This window comes from Rhamphochromis sp. 'chilingali', assembly GCF_963969265.1.
Source record: "Rhamphochromis sp. 'chilingali' genome assembly, chromosome: 9".
Taxonomy (NCBI): Eukaryota; Metazoa; Chordata; class Actinopteri; order Cichliformes; family Cichlidae; genus Rhamphochromis; species Rhamphochromis sp. 'chilingali'.
In genome coordinates, this window is record NC_137936.1 from 24,752,093 (window position 1) to 24,775,356 (window position 23,264).

The 23,264-nt window shown below is 39.3% G+C and overlaps 1 protein-coding gene across 1 annotated transcript; it reads left to right on the top strand.

The window, feature by feature from the left end:
* The first annotated feature begins 3,933 nt into the window (after positions 1-3,933).
* camk1a (calcium/calmodulin-dependent protein kinase Ia) lies at positions 3,934-23,197 on the top strand. Its single transcript, XM_080892435.1, has 12 exons — positions 3,934-4,026; positions 5,214-5,332; positions 16,388-16,519; positions 17,524-17,598; positions 18,056-18,194; positions 18,318-18,444; positions 18,723-18,798; positions 18,889-19,001; positions 19,101-19,179; positions 19,638-19,725; positions 19,893-20,061; positions 20,564-23,197. The coding sequence occupies exons 2-12, from the start codon at positions 5,247-5,249 to the stop codon at positions 20,665-20,667; spliced, it is 1,188 nt and encodes a 395-aa protein (XP_080748561.1). The 5' UTR covers positions 3,934-4,026; positions 5,214-5,246; the 3' UTR covers positions 20,668-23,197.
* The last annotated feature ends 67 nt before the right edge of the window (positions 23,198-23,264 follow it).

Genomic DNA, 23,264 nt, shown 5'->3' on the forward strand with positions numbered 1-23,264 from the left:
CAACAATGGTATCCACACCACTTCTTTGTGTTTTGACCTAAAGATTTGGTCAGGTTGAACCTTTTTCATGACTTTTTTTTTGGGGGGGGGTGTCAGAGACTGCAAACCCACCCAGTTGTGTTTCATCACAAACTTGGCAACCAAAAAAATTAAAGAAGATTAAAGAAATGCACAGAAATAAAACCAGGCAATGTGGTGATTTATGTGGAGAGGACACCTCCACTCCAATCAAAGTCACCTGAATCACCAGAGTACAAACATCATAACATGGAGTGGTAATGAGAACTAATATCTCAGAAGTCCCAAGCCCAAGAACCAGTGGACACAATGCATTCTGAGCTAGAACCATTGAGCAGAGTCTTCACCCTGTATGTTGTCCCTGTATTTTAACAAACATATGACATCAACTACAGAGGGATCAAGTTGATGAGCCATACTGTGGAGACAGAAGGGAAAGAGTTGTTAAAGCTAGGTTAGGAAGAGAGGTGATGATCAGCATGCATATATAAGAGAGGGAAGGTAGTCAGAACTGAGGGGATTGAACTACCAGAAGGCAACATTGCAGACATAGAGGACAGTTACAAGTACCTGGGGATCCCGCAGGCAAATGGGAACCATGAAGAGGCCGCTAGAAAGGCTGCAACCACCAAGTACCTGCAGAGGGTCAGGCAAGTCCTGAGGAGTCAGCTGAATGGTAAGAACAAAATCCGGGCCATCAACACATACGCCCTGCCCGTGATCAGGTACCCTGCTGGGGTAATAGGCTGGCCAAAGGAGGAGATAGAAGCCACTGACATAAAGACAAGAAAGCTCCTTACCATGCATGGAGGGTTTCACCCCAAGTCCAGCACCCTGAGGCTGTACGCTAAGCGGAAGGAAGGGGGCCGGGGACTGGTGAGTGTCAGCACCACAGTCCAGGATGAGACAAGGAACATCCAAGAATACATTGGGAAGATGGCCCCAACTGACCGAGTGCTCAGTGAATACCTCAGGCAGCAGAAACCCAAGAAAGAGGAGGGAGACGAGGAACCATCATGGAAGGACAGGCCCCTGCACGGTATGTACCACCGGCAGATAGAGGAGGTGGCTGATATCCAGAAATCCTACCAGTGGCTGGACAAAGCTGGACTGAAAGACAGCACAGAGGCACTAATCATGGCAGCACAAGAACAAGCTCTGAGTACAAGATCCATAGAGGCTGGGGTCTATCACACCAGGCAAGACCCCAGGTGCAGGCTGTGTAAAGATGCCCCAGAGACAATCCAGCACATAACAGCAGGGTGCAAGATGCTAGCAGGCAAGGCATACATGGAACGCCATAACCAAGTGGCCGGCATAGTGTACAGGAACATCTGTGCCGAGTATAACCTGGAAGTCCCGAGGTCAAGATGGGAGATGCCCCCAAGGGTGGTGGAGAATGACCGAGCTAAGATCCTGTGGGACTTCCAGATACAGACGGACAAAATGGTGGTGGCTAACCAACCGGACATAGTGGTGGTAGACAAACAGAAGAAGACGGCCGTAGTGATCGATGTAGCGGTTCCGAATGACAGCAATATCAGGAAGAAGGAACACGAGAAGCTGGAGAAATACCAAGGGCTCAGAGAAGAGCTCGAGAGGATGTGGAGGGTGAAGGTAACGGTGGTCCCCGTGGTAATCGGAGCACTAGGTGCGGTGACTCCCAAGCTAGGCGAGTGGCTCCAGCAGATCCCGGGAACAACATCGGAGATCTCTGTCCAGAAGAGCGCAGTCCTGGGAACAGCTAAGATACTGCGCAGGACCCTCAAGCTCCCAGGCCTCTGGTAGAGGACCCGAGCTTGAAGGATAAACCGCCCGCAGGGGCGTGCTGGGTGTTTTTTTTTTATTATATATATATATATATATATATATATATATATATATATATATATATATATATATATATATATATATATATATATATATATATATATATGCTTGCTTATATGCTTCATGCTAAGAAAGAGCAATCCAATGTTTGCTTTGAGAGTGTTGATACAGAAGAATAGAGAACGTCAGAGGAGAGTCTTGATAGGTGGAGGTATCCTCTGGTGAGAAGAAGAATGAAAATCCATAGAAGAAAAACAGAAAATGTGTGTGAATAAGAAGGAGACAGGCTTAACAGTAAAGCTGTAAAAAGCAGATGTAGCGAAGGTAGATCATTTAAATACATGGGGAGAATGATCCAAAGCAAAGGGCAGTCCACAAGAGAGGTGAAGAAGAGAGTGCAAGTAGGTTGGAGTAGGTGAAGACAAGTCTCAGGGGTGATCTGTGACTGAAGGATAGCAACAAGAGTGAAAAGAAAGGTTTATATGTTTGATTGCAAAACCTGCTATGATGTTTGGTTTGGAGATGGTGGGATGTGAAAGAGCTAAAGATGCTAAGATTTTCATTAGGAGTGACCAGAGTGGACAAGCTTAAATATGAGAACACCAGAGGGACAGCTCGGGTTCAGACAAAGTTAGGGAGGGAAGGCTGAGATGTTTGGACATGTGCAGGGAAGGGAGAATGGATTTATGGGGTAAAGGATGTTGAAGATGGAGCTGCCAGATTCATGGATGTAGTGAAGGAGGACATGAAGAGGGCTGGTGTGACAGAGGAGGATGCGGGGGATGCAGTGAGATGGAGTCAGATAATCTGCTATGGTGAAGAGCTGAAAGAAGAAGCGTAACATATGACAAATCACATCTATGGTTACTGTATCCACAAGAAACTGAAAAAAAAACTGTACAAAAGTATAATGTAGTAGTTTGTTGTGAAAATTATAAATGGGAGTTAAAGAAGAGTTTTTTTCATTATGGTAATTATGATTACTAGAAGAAGTTGTGGTAATGGCATATTACTTGTACTTCAGCATCACTTTGTTTGAAAAGCACATTTAAACAAGTGCTTAAGACAAAAGAAAGGAAATAAAAAACACATAAAGGAACGGCACTCAGTGATGGTTTTTATAGTATTGGAGTAAGTGTTCAGACACTAGAGCTTTTTATGAGAGAGAATTTCACTTAGCTTTTCTGTGTTATTAAGGACATTTGTATTATAATGTATTGTGCTTGGATTTACAATGTTGGCTATGCAGTACGCCCAACCAACATTTATTTACAATGATACACTGAGAAGGACAACTCCCTGCCTTTTCCCAGAAATGGCGGGCTGTGTGCTACCATCCCTGTGGAGCTTTTTCTCCCTGTGATGTTCCATGGAGACTGGTTGGTGGAGTTCTCCGTATACGTTTACCAAGAATATACATTTAGATACTCAGTGATTGTCTTCTTAGTATGTGGACAGTATCCTGCAAGTGGTGATAAAAATAAAGGAATAACAAGCACTGAATTACGACATAAATATTAAACTAAAAAAGAAACAATAATCAAACTTCATTCAAGGGGGAACGATAAACTTTTAATGAGTGAGTGAGACATTTTATTTCTTCCCGGATCTTCTCACCTGCTTTTTGTTTGTCCACACCTTTGCATGTCACTTGGCTGCCAGGAAATGGTTTAAGTGTGAGAGTGCACAGAGCTGCAAAAGAAAGATGCTTGGTGCGGAAGGGAGATTTAATCCTCTGATAATTCATGCGTAAAATAATAATTCATCCTGGGGCCATTTTGCGTTTAAAATGTTTAGTCTGCTGTAGCTAAACCGGCTTCTCTGGCTGTGATTGATAATTTATTCAAACTGGGTTGTTATGACTTTCAAAAACTCTTGAAAATTTGCCTGAATCTAACTCGCACAGTGCTTAAGGAGGAGAATTATCTGCGCTATAGTATCGCCAAAAATAAAAACTCTTCAGCTGTAACAGACAGTCGCTCGACAGTCATAAGGTGAATCGCAGATCGCGTTGTTGAGGGAACAGATAGTGATTTTATGGTGCACTACGTCCATAGACGTCTGGCTTTCTTGACGTCAGGAGAAGTCGGAGCGGACCCAGCGCTGCGCACAAGCACAGCAAGCACACTCGCTCCCAGAGGGAAGAAGAACGCATCACAGCCACAGATCGCCATTTAGGTACGTTCCCTTTTCAGTTCAACATTCATTGCAGGCTTGTTTGCGTTGTGTTATTTTTATCTGTGAGACAAAGTGCCTTTGCTCCACTTCCTTGTCGCATGTCCGCAGCCTCCTGCTTAAACCTTAAGATGCTGTCTTGATTTGACTGCCGTACCCTTGAGCACTGCAGTATGGTTCGCACACCCACATCGTCTATTCTTCCTGTAGTCTATGATAGTTGCATGTTCACCACGACCCACGAAAAACGAGCTCGCTGTGGCATTAGAAGCATATCGCATCGTTTTTAATTTCCATTCAAACTCCTTGCTTGCTTGCCATTCACGCCCTGCAGCCCTGCAGCCTCTATTGTCAAACCCTAATCACTGGAATAGCCTACACTTTCCACTTCAAAGATCTCCAAGGATTTGTATATTTGTAGATACTCATTCTTCAGAGAAACCCAATTGTTTCAAGCGAAGTGTTAAATATAGCACAGGTCCCCCAGCTAGTGTCTGCCTACAACCTACTGACCATGCGTTTGTTTTTGCCACGGTATATGGTCGCTTTCTTGTGACAGCCTCTGCTGCACTGTTTGCCCTACTTTATTAGTGGTTTTTAGAACTGGAGAACTGTCATTTTTAGTGGTTTGTGGTTTCTGTTTGTAAACTTGTCCTAGGTTTGTTGCTAAAGGTTTGTTTTGTCGTGATTTATTTCTATTTCTTATCTCATTAATGTCTACATCTTAATAAGACATACCTTGGTCATCTAATTTGTCCTGTTTAATAAATTCAAACACAAGAGCTGTTGTAATTTTGTATTTTGTCATCATGCGCTTACTTCCAGCTTTTTTTCTTGTCATTCAGTGCAGCACACCATATAACCAGAGTTTAATCTAAAACAATTAAAAAACACTGAATATTTTTGTTTAATTTTCAATATTAAACACTGTAGGAATGCACAGATTGTATACAAATTCCTAAACATGTATATCTCCACTTTGCATTTAAATCTTTGCAAACATAAAAGTAGAAGAGAAAAAGTGGATGTTTTTTCCTTAAGAATTAAAAAAAAAAAGTCTTAGAATGTAACCAAGTCACTAATTCCCCGAATTGATCATTTAATTTGTTTCTCTATTGAAAATCAATGCAGTTGATCTGAACTTAATTGTGTATACTCTGAGTCTTTTCCTTGATTATTTTTTTCCACAGCTGTAGTGTGGCGTTTCCCATCAGCATTGTAGGATGCCTCTTGGAGAGGATGGAAATGGATGGAAAAAGAAGACATCAGACATCAAAGAACATTACGACTTCAAAGAAGTGCTGGGAACGTAAGTAGTACTTACTGTTTAGTTGACAGATTTCGACTCGATGGCTGACTGGCCGAAACTTGCAAAGGCACTTCCACACCTTTTGGGAATATTTGGATGTCACGCTCCTTTTTGCTGTGTCTGCATTACACCAATACTGCTGAAATCTCAGCAACGGGAATGCCTCTATAACACTATGGATAACTAGATACAAAAACAACCATGTATGTTTAGAATTTGAATTAAATTTCCCTTCATTATTGGAGAGTCTATCATCACAAAGATAAAAACCCATACAAGTACTGGTAGGTTTGTAAAGTCTGAGACATCATATAGTGAAGCTGGCATTTGTTGTCCATGCGCATTGTAACTTATGAGTACTTGCAGGTGACAGAGTGCATACGCATGTTGCATGATTTAATGTGGTGAAAGCAAAATAATGAGGATTAACACAGCCTGACATAGCCATTCTACCATATATTTCCACACCATTTAACGACTGTGTAGCACCTATCACTGATCTAAACCATGCTCTCAGGAAGGCAGCTACCATGGCATCACCAACTGATTTGCAACTGCAAGCTTCAGTGTTTTTACTATCCTCATTTTTTGCTGTTGTTGTTGTTGTTGTTATTTGTTTGTTTTGTTTAGGTAGCAATGACCATATTTCAGCAAGAGGGTGGAGTTGTCATGGTAACAAGTAAACCATGTTAGTGCATTTGTTAGTTGTCAGATAATTCAATTAAAATGCTTCAAAAGGTATCAAAAGCAGAAGCACAGTGTAGTGGTCCAGTTCAGTGACTCCAACTAGTGGAGAAAGGGACCAGCAGATACCAATCGACTGCAGCTGCCTGTGTAAAAAATACAATTAAATGCAATAAAAAAAGCAAAAAGCAAATGTACTCTCTCGAATTGTTATGAAGGGAGAAACTATCCATAGAGATGAAAACACTTTTCGTACCAGAATGTAAAACAGACTGTTTAGTGCTTTAAATTTTGTCATTTTAACATGGAGTCTAATGGGACTGATTTGTTTTGGGAACTTGCCTCCAGTGGTCAGCAGAAGAACTGCAGTTTTCAACACAAACGTAAAAAAAACTTTTGGCTCCAGAGGTTAGTGCTTGAGGAGGATGTGAAATACTTGTAGGCTGTTTGTTCTGGGTTTCCTCTTTCCTACAGTATACATAATACATTTTCTCCTTTTATGAAAACTCTAAAGTAAAAAAAAGAAAGAATAAGAACACATTTCATACTAACATAAAATCAATGTAACTGGATAGATCCCTTTTATTTAAACCAGTTATGAAATTGTAATTTTCAGTATGACTTGTTACTCTTTATCCTTTTCATATGTGTCTGTGGGAGCTACTCCATCATGGCTGACAGGAGGATATAAGACTGTTGTATGAACTCCAAACTTGGGTAATCAGGAGAAGTTGGCTGTAACTGCTGACTGCAGTTTGCCAGAAAATCTGTTGAAGCTTGAGTCCAACCAGTCATGTAAAATCTGGCGGTGAATCATATTTCCCGCTGCCCTCATATTGACCCTGATTACATTTTGTTATTGCCTCATAGTCTGGAATTTGAAATACATTTTAAATCTTGATTTAATAAGTCTACCAAATTAATCTTCAACCAGCTGGGTTCAGGTTGCCTTGCAGTCTGTGATGGTGAAGCATGGGTTCATGCAGACCTGCATCTGCACCCTCCAGGGGGACAGGACTGAGCCCAGATGGTCAGGTGGGCACCTCTCCACCCCTAAACTGAGTACAAGTGACCTAGCACACATCCACCTGTGATGACACGGGTGTGCCATATGTAGTGTGGCTGTTTTCTCTCCTCTTGGAATCACACCTGCTTCCCCAGAGAGGCAACACAGAATCAGATATTAATGACTGCACAACTCTGGTCCCCATCCAAAACTGTGAGATAGCAGTGGGTAGATGACACTGTCTCGTTATCTAAAACACTGTAAGAGACAGAAAATCTGTCTCTCAGAGCTGTGCATGCTGTCTGTAATGCACTTTGACTGTATGTTTCAGATTTCATGACTGCTGCTTAATGCTCATAACTCCTGAAATGATTCTACCAGGACTCCACAGCAACTTAAAACAGTGACTGTTAAAGTATGATATTAAAGGTTATATAACTTGGATTGAAGTGAGTAAAATGCCAGGATGCCATGCTCTCTTATTCCAGAAAAAAACGAGAAAAAGAAAATGCTGTAGTAATATTCTTTCCCTCCTGTCACTATAGCTGGACCTAGCAGAGGGTAGAATTAATGTGTTGACGGAAAGCTCCTTATGCTCAGAGAAAAGATTACTGGGGAGCTTTATCCAGGAATTCAGTGTGTGAAGTTAATTGATTTATGTTGAAATATTATATTCAGATCCGAATAATCCTCACAGTTCTACCTCTGTTTGAAGTCCACTGGAGAACAAATTGTCCTCATGGTAGTGTTAGCAGATGGGGGAAAAGAAATCCCCCCTCTACAATTAATATACCTGCCTTGCTTTGGAGACTGTTTTTCACTTTTGTTATTGTCATGCTTTTCTCCTTCAACACTGTGAATTACCAAGAATGAAATGAATGAGACAGAGTTGTAGGGCACTATAGAGTCTTGGGATTCTGTTAGTGTAATGAAATTGTACACAAAATTGTACTTTTCCCAAAACAGAATATTTGGGTGTCATGCTCTTAAAAATTTGCCACTTTTTAGCCTCTTGGTGTGTTAAACTATTCATCGGTTTATTTAGGACACCTCCTGAAAACAGACAACTTGTTTCTGTCCAGAGGTAATGCGTTCAATCTACCAGTTTCTCCAGAGCACATTCACTCTAATCCTCAACACACTTTTTTTTTCATTTATTGACAAAACCCAAGTGTCATCGGATGATTAGATAAATTGTGTCAGGCAACCAAGTGAGACTCCATCAAGATACAGTTTTTAACACCTACCTAATCGGGGCTGGTTGGGGCTCATGTGGTGGCACGCTCTAGCCCCCTCCCTGTTCCTAATGTATGACTGTGAGCCTAATTTATTTATGGGTCAATATTATCAGCTATTATTAGATATTTGATGATCTATTGGAATGTGTATTCATAACAGTTGATAAATTAAAATGTAAAAAGTGAGAAGAGACATGAGAAACAACTTTCAACCCTGTGATGAATGCTGACGTTGTGTTCTCATTGGCTCCATTTTTAGTCACCACCATGATTTGTATATGCACCAGCATATACAAAGACACTACATTTGTGCAAATTAATTGCATGCTGTGTGTTCAAATGTTTGTGCATGTTGGATGTTTTTCCCCCAGAGTTGGGGTCATTACTCAAAAAAGTAATGTATTACACATATCACACAGAATATTTTTAAATAAAGCAGTATGTTACTTAATTACTCCAACATGAACAGGTAAAAACGAAGCCTGCTGCCTGACTGCTCAGCAGTTTGTTTCCTGTTGCAGTTCAGGGTCTGGCTGCTGGGGTGGGATCAGCATTCACTCAGCTTTAACATCACTCTGGGGTCTTCGCTAGCTTACCGTTAGCATGCTGTCTGTGCAGGTGATTTCTAAGAGCAAAAGGTGCGTTAGCAGCATAATGTAGTTGTTTGCAATTTATACTTTACCATTGCACTCTTCTCCTTTTGTGCAGTCAAAACAAAATGTCCATAGCTCCACTTTAGACTGCACAACAACTTCCCTCCTCCAGCACACAAACTGAAATCAACTGATTGTAGCGTATTTGCTAGTAGGACAGATAGAAAAGCCGACAATGCATTCCAAGGAATCAAACTACTCAAACTGGTTCTTCATTCCCATCTCTAGATATATCAGAGTATCACATTTATAAATCATAAAGTGTCATGAAGTATCGATATCCATCTTAAAGAGCTTATATCAGTCAACCTTTACTTTGTGGAACTACTAATGTTAAAAGGAAGTAGCCTACATGAATGCAGAACGTGTTACCAAAGGGTCAAGGGTCAATCTCAAAGGGTCAAGGGTAAATCTTTCATCATGAAAAATGCAGTAAACAAATACAGATAGAATCTTTTTGTTTGTTTGTTTGTTCCTGGAATTAATAGTCATAACTAGTAGACAAAAGTTCAGATTATATTTTGATACTTGTTATGGAGGTGTAACATGCGATGACAGTCTAGCTGACTCAAGTTTCTTCTGTGTTGGCCCTCTTTACCGAGAGTGTTTGTTTAAGACTTTAAGATGGAAGGAGAGTCCAGGGACCGAGGCATTGCTGTAGTTACTGTGGTTTATTACTGCCATTAATACTGAAAGCCTTCGCTTTTCTGTATCTCAGTTGTCCAAATAGATGTCTTTTTGTTTTACAGTGTGGATAAATGTCCTCTGAAATCACTTAATTTACTGTGTTTATTTACAAAACAGAACGCTGCAGCTTGACTTTAATCATGAACAGTGATAGTGTGCAGGAACATAAGTTCAGTTTATGAGTGCTGTGGACAGGGATTATACCCATGAGCTGGTAGCTTGTCTAACAGAAATGAGCTACACAGAGGCTACTTAACAAATCATTTAAACCACAAAACAGTAGTAAAATCAGTCTTAAGCTTCCACAGCAGAGTGATTCTGAAGTTTACTGCTGATGCCTGATTCTTCTTTTAGAGCCCCCGGTTAAGGAACAAGGTAATTACATGATACAGGTTTTAGAGGAATAATGCAATAAGTTCACAATCATAGTTTACACCTAAGCGATGGTATCTGACTCACTTTTGGAATACCCCTTGTTTCAATTAGTTTTAACATCAAGACCTAACTGACATTTTAAAAGGGAAGCTATTTGGCATAAAGTATGACTCATAAAGACAGGATAACAATAAAATGAGCCTTAATTTCAAATAAAACAAAGAGATGAGGCAGGTCAGCTTTAAGAACTACTTGTGCTGTAAAGGTGGATGATGAGTATAAATATTGTGACTGTGCAGTACTCAGAATCACTGGAAAGCACTTGTGCTGGTTAGTTTGTTTGAAGAGAATAGGAGAGGAGTGAAGAGGTTCGACTTACACATAACTCTAGCAGTGTGAAGGGAGAACGTACAGTTGTACAATTGTTGGTGAATAGTCCACTCCACTCCCAAGCTTTGGTGGTGTGAATGTATAAAGATATTTTTGCAATGCGAAAAATGGATCTAGAGATAATTTTGAATTGGATTGTACTATATATCCACAGAGATGCAGTCTTCTTTTACACTCTCTCAAGCACACACACACACACACACACACACACACACACACACACACACACACACACACACACACACACACACACACACACACACACACACACACACACATTATGGATTGGACTAAAACGGGAATGGTTTTTTTGGGACTTGGAGGCGTGTTGGGTTTGAAGTGAGTATTTTGTATCAGGTGAGATCGATAGGCTTACGGGTCCTTGTAGATGTTTTCAAAAAGGGCAACAGTTTTTACTGATTGTGAAGCTATCACCTAAAATAAAAAAAGAACCTGATAAAAGTAATTGCCACAAAAAATTATATTTTTGAACTAAGGAACTCTCAGAACTTAGAAAAAGTATTCATTCTTAAGTAGCAAATACTTAGACCCGTATGTGACAACCTGTGTTCAGTGAATATATAGTGTTAGTGTACAGTTAGGGTTACCATCTATGATACTTAGAACCCAGGGGGTTAAGGCTGCAACTTTATGTTGCAACTGTATGAAGTCACTGGCTTAAGACTAAAACGGTGCAAATACACTCACTGGCCACTTCATTAGATACAGCTTGTTAGAAGCCTTGGTTTTAACAAGGGATTATTTGAGTTATAGTTACCTGCATATCAGTTCTGCCCATTGTCCTCTGACCTCTGGAAACAACAAGGCATTTTCACACAGAGAACTGAGGGTCACTGGATATTTTATTTTTCCTGACCAGTCTCTGGAAACTCTGTTTTCAGATTGTTGTGTGAGAAAATCCAACTAGATCAGAAGTTTTTGAAATATTCAGATCAATCAATCACCATCAATCAGACCATGTTCAAAGACACCTTTCTCCTCCTTTCTGATGCTCGATTTGAACTCCTGCAGGTCTATATGCTGCCTATGACATTTGTGTTAACAAAGTATTGAAAAGGTGTACCTAATGAAGTGGCCAATGGGTGTATATATGTGCAAAAGCCTTCTCTTGAAACCTGTGTAAAAATACATAGAAATAGCATGTAAGGCAATGACAGAGTTTGTACCGTGTTAATGCCTCTACAGATGGCTACAGACATTCACTGTGCTTCCTCTCTTATTATCTGCAACCAATCACCAACGGAAAATTTTGATCCGACCACTTTAAAAAATTAACAAAAAAATGAGGGGTGGCTCAAGACTTTTGCACAGTACTGTATATGTACAAAAATGAAAGCATGTGTGTGTGTGTGTGTTGTACAGTACAGTGATACCACTAATTAGAGTGAAAGCAATGCGAGACATTGATATGAGAATGTGTGAATCAATATTTGTCCATTTAGACAGCTGGGCTGATAGTGTCATCACCAACTTGTGTTTTTTTTTGTGTGTGTGTCTATCTATCTATCTATCTATCTATCTATCTATCTATCTATCTATCTATCTATCTATCTATCTATCTATCTATCTATCTATCTATCTATCTATCTATCTATCTATCTATCTATCTATCTATCTTCTTTTACAAGATGTCTTATTCTAACTGCCAAGATGACAGATGCATCAGTTATGAGTCTTGAGTCCAGTGACTCATGTGAAATGTATTTATTTTAGTTTCTTAACAGCGAGTTGATGCACATGCCAGGATTATTTACTGGCATTAAATACATTTCCATTGTATGTTACCAATTGCTGGTTAGATACAGAAACAATGTTTTAATCAGAGACTGAAAAAAAGAAAACCTTACAGCTGGATGAGAACATACAGCCCCATTTTTGCGCCTGTCCAGGGTTAAAATACACAGCACTCCACATATTCTCATTAGTTTAGAGCAACAGCTACAGTAGCTTCCTCTGTGTTCCTCTCCAAAACCCATTGAGAGTCCACCCCTACTATGTCTCCAAGGAGAAATGAGCAACTGGATGGTTAATTACAGTGTGTCTCATGGCAACAGTGGGGAAGTGTGTACATGTGTGTGTATGTGCGTGTTTATATGTACATCTATGATGATCCTTTTCTGGCTCTGTCGTCTGCTCTGTCATTCTGTCACTCACAGATCTGTGCTGAAATCACGCAGTCATATTGTTTTAAGAACACTTTCGACCATTATACAGCCTCATAGTTCTGTTACAGCTAATGATATTTTATGTTTACACATGTTAAATTACATTTTGGATAATATATTTTTATATTCTTTTATGTATATTCTTTTTCCATTCTTGTCTCAGCCTTTACTGTAGTACTAAGAGACTGACTTTTTTCAGTCACATGACATTGTTTAGAGCAAAGTGAATAAACTGTGGGATTGAACTCTCAATTAGGCAATAGTGATGAGAGGTGGGCGATACAGCTTGAAAATTATATCATTATATATCAAGGAAATCTGTGACTATGAAATCTATGATAATATAGAAAAAAACCTCAACAATGTTTCATCAGTAATTGCAGCTTGCAGGCAGCAGTATTTATCAGTGCAAACACAATGAAAAGCACTTCCCATCCTTCTTTTCCAATGAGGTACTGTCACTGATGACAGACTACCTAATTCAAAATGTGAATCTATTCCCACAAGGTGCTTGCAGTAGATGCACCATTATAGTACAATAGTGGTGACACAGCATTATTTCCAGTGACACAGCATAAATCCCATGTAAGCACAAAAAGTAGCCTAGGTCATGTTTTTCACTGAAATTTTAAAGTAAACGTACTAAAAAAAACTGCTTGACAGAATACCTAGCAACCTAGCATTGTAACTGTTTAGTAGTCAGTAAAATATTGTTACATAATAAAGCTGAAATCGAAAAATATTTTCTACTGGAGATGATAGTTAGGTTGACATTGTTGCTATCTGCTAGAATCACCTCCTCATGAATCTTTAAAGCTTGTTTTTTTTTTTTTTCCGCCTCAAATGGTGGAACAAGTTTTTTTCCGCTTTTAGTGGGAACAGTTGTTTTTGTTTTGTTTGTTTGCATATTTTGCAAAGCATTGCATTTTATGTACTTAGTCTTCACTGGGGACTGACTCCATGCTCTCACTCTCGGACATGCCTGTGCTAGTGCCATTGTTGTTTGCTCCCTACTGTGAGAGGGTGTTTTTAAATGTACTCCAGTAATATTGTATGATAAGGCACAGCCCTAATGGTCCAGATGGTAGCTATAACTGCTAAAAAAAACTGATGACATTTTAAACCCAAACCTGAGCTGGCACGTTTTTCTGTTCAGGAAAGTAAAACTTCAAACTTAAAAAGTAAAATTTTAATTTGCAAAGTAATAAAAAATATCGATCTTCTTTACTGTTTTTTCCTTTCCTTTTTTGTAAAACAGTAAATGAGAAAATTCATAGATAATAACAATAATTACATTTTTCCATTAAAATGTTTCACATAAAAACGTGAAAAAATATATTTTTGTAATTACCAGTAACTTTAATTTACAGCGGCTGTGGCATTAACCTTACCTTTGGTGGGATCTAATAATTTGTTAAGCACTATATGTATTTATGTCTTTTAATCTTCATTTGTTGTTTATTGTTTTTTATGGCTATTGTATTGTGCTGATATTTTGCTGTCTGATATTATAGCATTTTGAACAGTACAGATTTGCACTCTGCACCTATAAAAAGTGATGATTTTTCTTTCTTGTTGTTTCACTGTTTTGTCAGTCACTTTGATGCATATCTCAAATCACTGCAGAACAATTACTGGTGGTGTTTCTTATCAAAAACACACAGTAGTCTGCACACTCAAAATCTTTATCAGTACAAAGTAAACAGACTTTAGCTGTCAGTGTAACAGTGAATTCTGTGTTTTGTGACGTAAACTGCACTGTGGGTTTAAAGGCAATGATTGAAAATCCACAAGGTCACACTTTTCCAGTACAACAGTACACATTACAGCATATGGGTGACTGGACAAGATTCACATTTATACCTGTGTAATTTGTACTGCAATTTGCTAACAGATCCTATTATTTTGATATGGAAAATAAAAAGATAAGACTCTTTCACAGCCCTTTATCAGAATCGGTCACAATGAAATTCTGTTATTTCGGCATGTTTTAACTTGTTCAAAAGGATTGACACCTGGGTGCTTTAGAGTTAGTATAGAAGGAGCTGTTCTATACAATTTGAGCTGCATTACACAAGCATTTAATAATGTGGGCAGTTAGTATTAATGTCCACAAATGTGCCAAAGCTTTAAAAGGAATGAGCCCTATGATGTGTGCGGTAATGTGGAAGTTGAACAGGTAGTTCTAAGAATTTCAGAGAAATGTATCAAAGCAAGGAAGTGTGTAAATGCCATTTATAAAGTTGATGAGGCAGTTCTTATACAATGTAACAGTACATTTCAGACACATGTTAAAATGAGATAATACTGCCTACATTTCCATGAGAAAGACACGTGATCAAATTAGGATTTCCATAGGTCTCTCTCCCCCCTGAGGTGTTGATTGCCTTACTTTCAATAATCCCCATAAAGTTAGACAGAGTTTTACTGACCGATAGTGTAAGTTTAGCACTCTTGACCCTCTGATGAAAGCCTATGTAGCTACAAATGCTGCAGGCTTAAACATATTAAAATGCTTTCAGGGGTCGATGAGAAATGGACGTTTATGCAATTTTGCTCTGAGACTATTTTAAGGACGTTTTAAAAATGAAACCAGAGATGTGTGTTAGAATTGGTTGCTTTCTTGTGCATCAGCTTCACTATGCAAATGTTTCCAGTGCTTTGGTTCGCTGAGCACAAGATGGCCACGGTGCAAAGCCATCTCAAGGATTACCACGGATTCAGGCAGAGCATTTATTATGGAGAGATGACAGAAAAAATAGAAGAAGAAGAACATTACATCAGCTTTGTAATTACATATTAATTAACTTTAAAAGCAGAAGGAATATAAAGCGAGCAATTATTATTTAAGATTTTTATTAAAATCCAAACATTTTCAGTTTTGGCTCAAAAGATGACGTATTCTAAAACTTGAACATCAAACATCTGTTTGTGTTTTGAGTGACAGTGTTGCTTCGCACACATGGAAAGGATCCCTGTGGTTGCTAACAATGTTGGTGCATTCAGGTCTCCTCCTGAGCTCCCTCCCACGCTCCTGTGGGGAGACTGTGTAAATACAAACTATTCTGCCTCTCATCATCACCAGACCGTAATCTATAATGCAGTCTAGTCTCCCTCAGATACAGCTACACTACATTTACTCTATCTATTATTGAACATCGTTTCCTTTTTTAAAACAACTTCTCTTCCCATCTTTCTACGTGACTGTTGCATCACCTCCCGAGCCTTTTCTCGGCCCCCCAAAATCCTCTTGGTAATGCCACCGTTGTGAATTATTCATCTAAACATCGCTCTCTCACGCACACCTTTGCAACACAAACACAAACCCTGATGGTTTGAATGCAGTGTATGAGGTCTGGTGTGGTTAAGTGGTAAATTAAACATTGGTGTTTTCATAGCACTTTTCCAGGCCTATTGACCGCTCATGCATTAATGCACAATTCAGTGCCATTGTGCGTGCAGCCCTTTATCAATGACACTCTCAGAGAGGGAAATTCATTTTCATTATTTTGCACAAGGACGGAACAACATGCACACCAGAGGAGCTGGGGTTCAAACCACCAACCTTCCAGTTAGCAGAACATATAAGAAGAAATAAGAAGATTGCACCAAAAACCTGTATATTCAAACATATATAGTTATTTTTTATTTATTAGAGCTTATAAGCATGAATGTTTTGTTAAAAAAACAAAACAAAAAACAACTCTTCATGTGTTATTCTTTCATGTCACACTCTCTAGGCATCGTGGCACAAAGCTTTCTGATTTTGTCCGTTTCAGTCCACACGTCTCTCAATTACTGTCTGATTGGTGCATGTACGCTTGTGTGTGTTTTAGGGGTGCTTTCTCCGAGGTGGTTCTAGCAGAGGAAAAGAGGACTCAGAGGCTCGTGGCCATTAAGTGCATTCCCAAGAAAGCGTTGGAAGGCAAAGAGAACAATATCGAAAATGAGATCGCAGTACTACACAGGTGAGGCCGCTGGAGTTGCTCGCGATGCATCGGCTGCTGCTTTGTGTCCAGCTGGAAGGATCAATCAGTGCAGCCTGGTACTACAGTGCATATACATCACTCCAAAATATATGCAAGGGGTCAATTGAATGGGTGACTAAATGCATGGTGTCAGTTGAAACAGTAGGATTGTGCACCGGAAATGTCAGGAGTAAAGAAGATAGACCTATTTTTAGTGTCCCTGTTGCCAGGGCAACAGCACACAGAGGCGGAGATGGTGTGGAGTTCCCCGCAGCAGTGTACTGAAGAAAGAGAAAGAGACATAGAGGGAGGAGAAGTGGAGAGGGTGGGGTGGGGGGAGTATTATAGAGGGAGAATGATATGAAAGAATGGGAGGAGTGGACAGAATATTTAAGTCAGAATGAAATAAATAAGAGAGACATGAGAGTGAGGGAGATGAGGGAAGTTTGAAAAAAATGATCTGAGAAAAGACAGAGGGATTCTCTCACCCTACGAAAAGTCACATTAGCCCTTCTCAGCTGCTGTTGTGTTAGTGATGCCTCATATGCTTTCAACTTGACTCAGCAGCCGAGAGAGATGCTCAACCTTCTGTTGGCTGGTTCATAACAATAAGCAATCCAAATCAATGTTTTAAGAGACTAACATTTGTTATAACCATGCTATTAGGCCCTATAAGTGTTTTTCGTTCATTTCTGCAGGTGCAGAAAAGAGTCAAGAGGTAATCTGTCTAAAACTTAGCTGTGATTTTTCTGGGAGGCTGTCACATTTTCTATTTTTAGGGAGCAGTGTAAATACCTTGTTTTAACCTGAGTTCACCATTGTACACATCAGGGAAAAGAGAGAGCAGCGCTCACTAAAATGGGAATTATGCAGCAAGAATGCCATCTGGTGACCAATTAAATATAAACGTTTGGTGTTTGGTGAAATGTGACTTGTTTAAAAAAGAAAATGAATGAATAAAAAAAAAAACAGATTTCTGATGATTTCTGTTTGTGAATTTTCAGAATCAAGCACCCCAATATTGTTTCGCTGGAGGACATCTTTGAAAGTACATCCCACCTTTATCTTGTCATGCAGCTGTGAGTTCTCCTTCCTCATTGCTTTCACACTGCCAACTGCACAACACAAGATACACATGCCTCTCATATTTTTCTTTAAAATAGCCTGGAAACATTTGATTTTGTTCTGTTAATTTAGAGAAAACAAATCAGGAAAAAGCTTCTTTTTTAAAAAAAATCTGTTACATATGGCATTATGTAACACCTCAAATTTGACAGTGTATCATATTCGTATTAATATATGTCATTTCAAATGTTCAAACTCATGAAATCACTAGCAGGATGAAGCAGTCTTACGTAATTCGGACAATTTGCTAAAATTCAGTAAACCGTTGGAAACGACAGTAATAATCATAAAAGAATAAGATAATAGATTTTTTTTAATTTAAACAAATTTAAGCTCATGTTGAAGAGAAAATCACTTCTAATATTTGCAGTACTGTAGAGACTCTTTTCCCTGATTTTGTTTTACTGACAGGGTGTCTGGAGGTGAGCTTTTTGACAGAATTGTGGAGAAAGGTTTCTACACGGAGAGAGATGCCAGCCAGCTCATCCATCAAATCTTGGATGCAGTCAAATACCTCCATGATATGGGGATAGTCCACAGAGACTTGAAGGTATCTTAATTCAGCAAAAGACAGAGATATAAAAGCTCAACCTGTCTTGCAGTTGGCTTGTTTTTCTTTCTTTTCTCTTTTTTTTCTAACCTTCCTCTTTGATCTTTCTTCTTGTCTCTGCAGCCGGAGAATTTGCTGTATTACAGTATGGATGAAGACTCGAAGATTATGATCAGTGACTTTGGACTGTCAAAAATTGAGGGGGCGGGCAGCGTCATGTCCACAGCCTGTGGTACTCCTGGATATGTGGGTGAGGCATTCAATTTTCTGGTCTTCTCACGTCCCCCCTTCTCTTTCATGTGAGCTTAGCACTAGCTGTTTCAGCTGATATCCCCTCTTTATACTCTGCATTGTGAGAGGCTCTTTCATCCACTATTGAGTCAACTGCAAGTGTTTCAGAAGTGCTCTCTACCTGTTTAACATGACCTGGCAGATCACATAGTATTACTGAAAGGTCAAGATTACTTGAATTCATCCTCACCGCTGCTCTGTCTCTATACTTTCTCACTCTGTGAATGTTGACTGCAGCTCCTGAGGTGCTCGCTCAGAAGCCATACAGTAAAGCAGTGGATTGCTGGTCCATAGGAGTAATTTCTTATATTCTGTAAGTCACAGTTTATTTATCCCTGAGAAGTATAGAGAGCGTTTGGAGGGGGTTTCTTGCATTAAATAAAATCCAATGTCGTTTCTACAGCTTATGTGGCTATCCTCCGTTTTACGATGAGAATGACGCCAAGTTGTTTGAGCAGATTCTGAAAGCAGAATATGAATTTGACTCTCCATACTGGGATGACATCTCAGATTCAGGTAACCATGAAATGTCTACTACAAATACAGATTAAAAAAATACATAAATAGCAACAAATGAGATTATTATTTGTACATGAACTTAAATTTCGTTGGCAGCCAAAGACTTCATCTGTCACCTGATGGAAAAAGACCCTTTGAAAAGATACACATGTGAGCAGGCGCTCCAGCATCCATGGTAGGAAAGCTAAAATACTGGATCTATATGTAGCTGCTATAATGTCATAAGCAGCAGTCTGAAAATGTTTTCAAGTTTTTATTTATATATTTGTTATATTTTATTTTTTAAATTTTTCTGGTTTCTCAGGGGTGACATTTCGGCTTCTTTAATATCGCAAGATACAACAATCAATCAGTTATTGACTGCAATATTGTTTATTGTTTTTTCTTACTGTCAGTGTGCATATAACTGATTGCTTTAGCTGACTCATCTCTTTGATTGTGCATTGTCAGATGTTTGGGAAAAGCCCAAAGAAACATTTCTACATTGCAGATCAGCAGATCAGTGTTCTACAGATTGGCTTATGCTTCAGTGAAGTAATGCTTAGCCATGAATGATGCTAATTGTTTACAATATGATGTCTCAGTCATGTGCCTAAAATTCCTGTAATTTCTCCAATTCTTGGTGACTTTCAGGATATGTGGTGACACAGCTCTGGATAAGAATATCCACGAATCTGTCAGCGCACAAATCAAGAAGAACTTTGCCAAAAGTAAATGGAAGGTCAGTTCCTCGGCTGAATCACGCAGCACCCTGTGGGAAGAGGTGTATTAAGATTGCCAGGAGTTTCATTTTGTACGGCTTAACTGTTTTCCTCCTTCAGTAGCTGTCAGACACAGAAGGTTCTTACTATTTTTTTCCCCCTTCCACTCTTCCCTCTCTCCATGTAGCAAGCATTTAATGCCACAGCAGTGGTGCGCCACATGCGGAAGTTGCAGCTGGGCACTAGTCTCGAGGGACCCAGTCAGATTACTCCCACCAGCCCCTGCCATGGACATCTGCTCCCAGAGGAAGAGGAGGAGGAGGATGACGATTTGGGGAATGGCGAGGAGGAGAGCTGTAAGTTAGCAGTTCACAGTGAATGAACATATGGAAATTCAATTTTTTCCCAGGAAAATTTAGGTGATTCAAGGTGTATGTTTTTAGAAATTGTGTGAATTTTCATGTCAAAGGAGATGAGTTTAACATGTATATAATAATATCATAGTTACTGTAATTATCAGCTGCAATTAAACCAAAAACAAACTATTTTATTTTAGACAAAATTTCTTCCTTATTTAGGATAGCCCTAAAATGTAAGTTCACAATAATTTATGATGTTTGCGGTAAGGTTTTCAGTCATACAACCACACTGATTTGTCATGAGATGTGAATCTGGTACAATTGGAAATCTTGCCTATTTCTATCATCAGCCCAATATGATGTGGGTGTAGAATTAGGAAGAGGAGCTAGCTGGATTAGGCCAATTTACACTTACTTTGAACAGACAGACTCAAGCTCTTACACCAACCATGGATAATCTCAGACCCCAGAATAATCCGTGCTCTGCTCTAACATCCAGTGTCTAACTACGAGGATGGCCGTCGTGGAAGCAATGAGGGCAGCACGGATCGGGACAGCCTGAGAAGCTGCACCTACTGCTGCAGGCCAACTAGTCGGATCTGAGCACAACCTAATAGTGTTGTCATGTCACATCGAATCCCTGGAGCGCCCAGAGCCCGCCGACCCGCTGACCCGCCGACCCGCCCAGTCTGGCCAGGAATGCAGAGCAGCTATCAGGCACGGTCCACCAGAGTACATCCACAGCCAGCAGGTCACTGTTACAGTGCAGACAAAACATACATTTCCTTTGCCTGGGAAAAAAAAGAAAAAGAAAAGATAAATAATAATTTTTAAAAAAGAAAAAACTTCATGAGTGAAGATTTACAAGTTTTAACTGCATTGCATTAATGGTAAACAAAGCTGCTTCAAGTAGGCATGGCTCTTTTAAAGGATCTTGCAATATGTTGGTCCAGAAACCCTCCGCCAATACTCCTCCACCACCACCATTAAAGCACGCTGCTGAAAAAATCTAGGTGAATGTGGCCATTGACATTTTGCTAGTACTATAAGTGGTTGGCTTCAGGAAGGGCCTAGAGTTTTAATCTGTGATGAGATAAAGGTATTCTCTTTGATTACGTATCTCTTATATTATCTGTCATCTGCAGTACCTCTAATCGCAATTACAATGGGCGTCCATCTGGACCACATGCTAGACATTTCTCGCAGCCTTCTCCAAAAATCTGGCCAGACAGGGGGGAAAAAAGCTAATGAAAAGAGTACTGAAAGCTCCTTCTGCATGTCTTTATACTCTTCACCCATCAATATGACTCAGTCTAGTCATCGACCAAGTAGCTGTTTAGTTAAATCTCAAGCTGTGTCTTCACTGCTGATTTCACCTGCCTATCTATTTCTGTTTGGTTAACCCCTTTTTCCCCCTCACATTGTCACTATTTAGTGTTTCTGTCTTTAAAAAAAAATAAGTATTCACTTCTTTTGTTTAAAGCCTATTTGCAAAGGAGATAATTGAAAGTGAAGGGTGATTCTGGGGTTATGGACTCTATTCTGGCTCAGACTGGGTTTGTGAAGGGTCATTCTGACCTGAAGTGTCTGCATGCTTTTTGTTAGGGAAAACACTGAAATGTACGAATATCAAAAGGAGACTTCTTTGTTTTTTTTTTCTTTGTTTGTTTGTTTGTTTTATGGCTGTTCTGTTATCTGAGGCTCAAACTGAGATCCCCAAAAGTCTGGAAATCACAGTAATCTCACCTTCCTCCATTGGCATTCGTCATGTTAGAAAAAGCATACAGAGAATCCACAACAAGTGGGAAGAAAACAAACATAACCATATCATGTTCATCCTCCCTGTTTTGTTTCTGACAAAGTGTCTAAATGTCCGCCGGCTGTCAGTCTCGAGGTCTGGCTCCAGAGGGATCTCAGTCTGCGCGCTCCGCCTGCTTTGTGCTGTGCACCTCTAGTGGAAGAAGTTTTGGTCTACTGTTTGCATGACCTGGTTCAATATGTTTACATGAATGATGATCAATTAGTATAAACACACATGATTATTATTACTCTGTTGTACTGAAAAAAAAAAGATGTAATACTGTAATTTTGAGATATATAATGTGAAGTGAGTAACACCAGAAGTAATGTTGTTAACAGAATACAACACAGCACAGTGGACTTATCATTTGCATTGACTGTGATGGTCAAGTCTCTACCTGAGTGACAATTCTCCTGTACTATGTTTATTTCCATCTGGACTCTCTTTTAATCGTTCTGGTTTTTTTTGCTTTTATTACTTATGTTGAATCTCTCCAACAAATCATTACTAGCTGATATCTAGACAGTGATAGGGGAAAAAACACATCAGTGCCATTGTGTGCATCACCTGTCTGCCAGTGTACAAGCTTTGTTCCTCCAGAGCAAAAGGCCCAAAATACTAAAGCCATACAGGGAAATTGGAATGCTTTACTAAAGATACAGATCAAGCATGTCATCATTTTTTAAATGTATGACTCAGGTGAAGGACGGCCTTCGAGAGATTTAAAACAGAAAAGGAGTGTGACAAAGCATTTTCCCTCCAACGGCTTGCTAGAATTACTTAAATCCTGACACTTGTTGTGTTGTGTTACATTAGTACGCAAGCAGTCCACTTTAGTTGAATTTAAACCTGTTTATTTCCCCCACTCGTATTATTATTTCCCCTCATTTTGTTATTGATACATATAGTACAGTAAAAGAAGGCTATCACTCTGGATTTACATGACTGTAATTGTGGAAAATATGCAAACTGTGTTTGAAGGGCTTAATGTTAACTGTAAGATAGCCAGTGTTGATGACTTTGAGAAACTGGCTATTATATGTTTGGTAATGACCTTCTGTTCAACCTTTCCTGGGATTTGTTTCCACTTGGCTGTGTTTTTTAAAGCTTATATTACCCATTACAAACACATCTAAATTCATAAAGAAACACGTGTATATTATATATATAAATATAAATATAAGTATATATTGTATATCCTTTTTTGTAAAAGCTGTTTTGAGCTACAAATGTATGGATGCAATGCATCATGGGTTATTGAACAAGATGTAAGAAAATAAGATTTGTACCCACAGAGATATGATTGCTGAAACTGAAATAAAACTTCCTTGTCTATGCATTGTGTGTTCTGTCATAATATAATAACCAGGTTTCTGAAAGATTTCAGGTGAAACTGTAG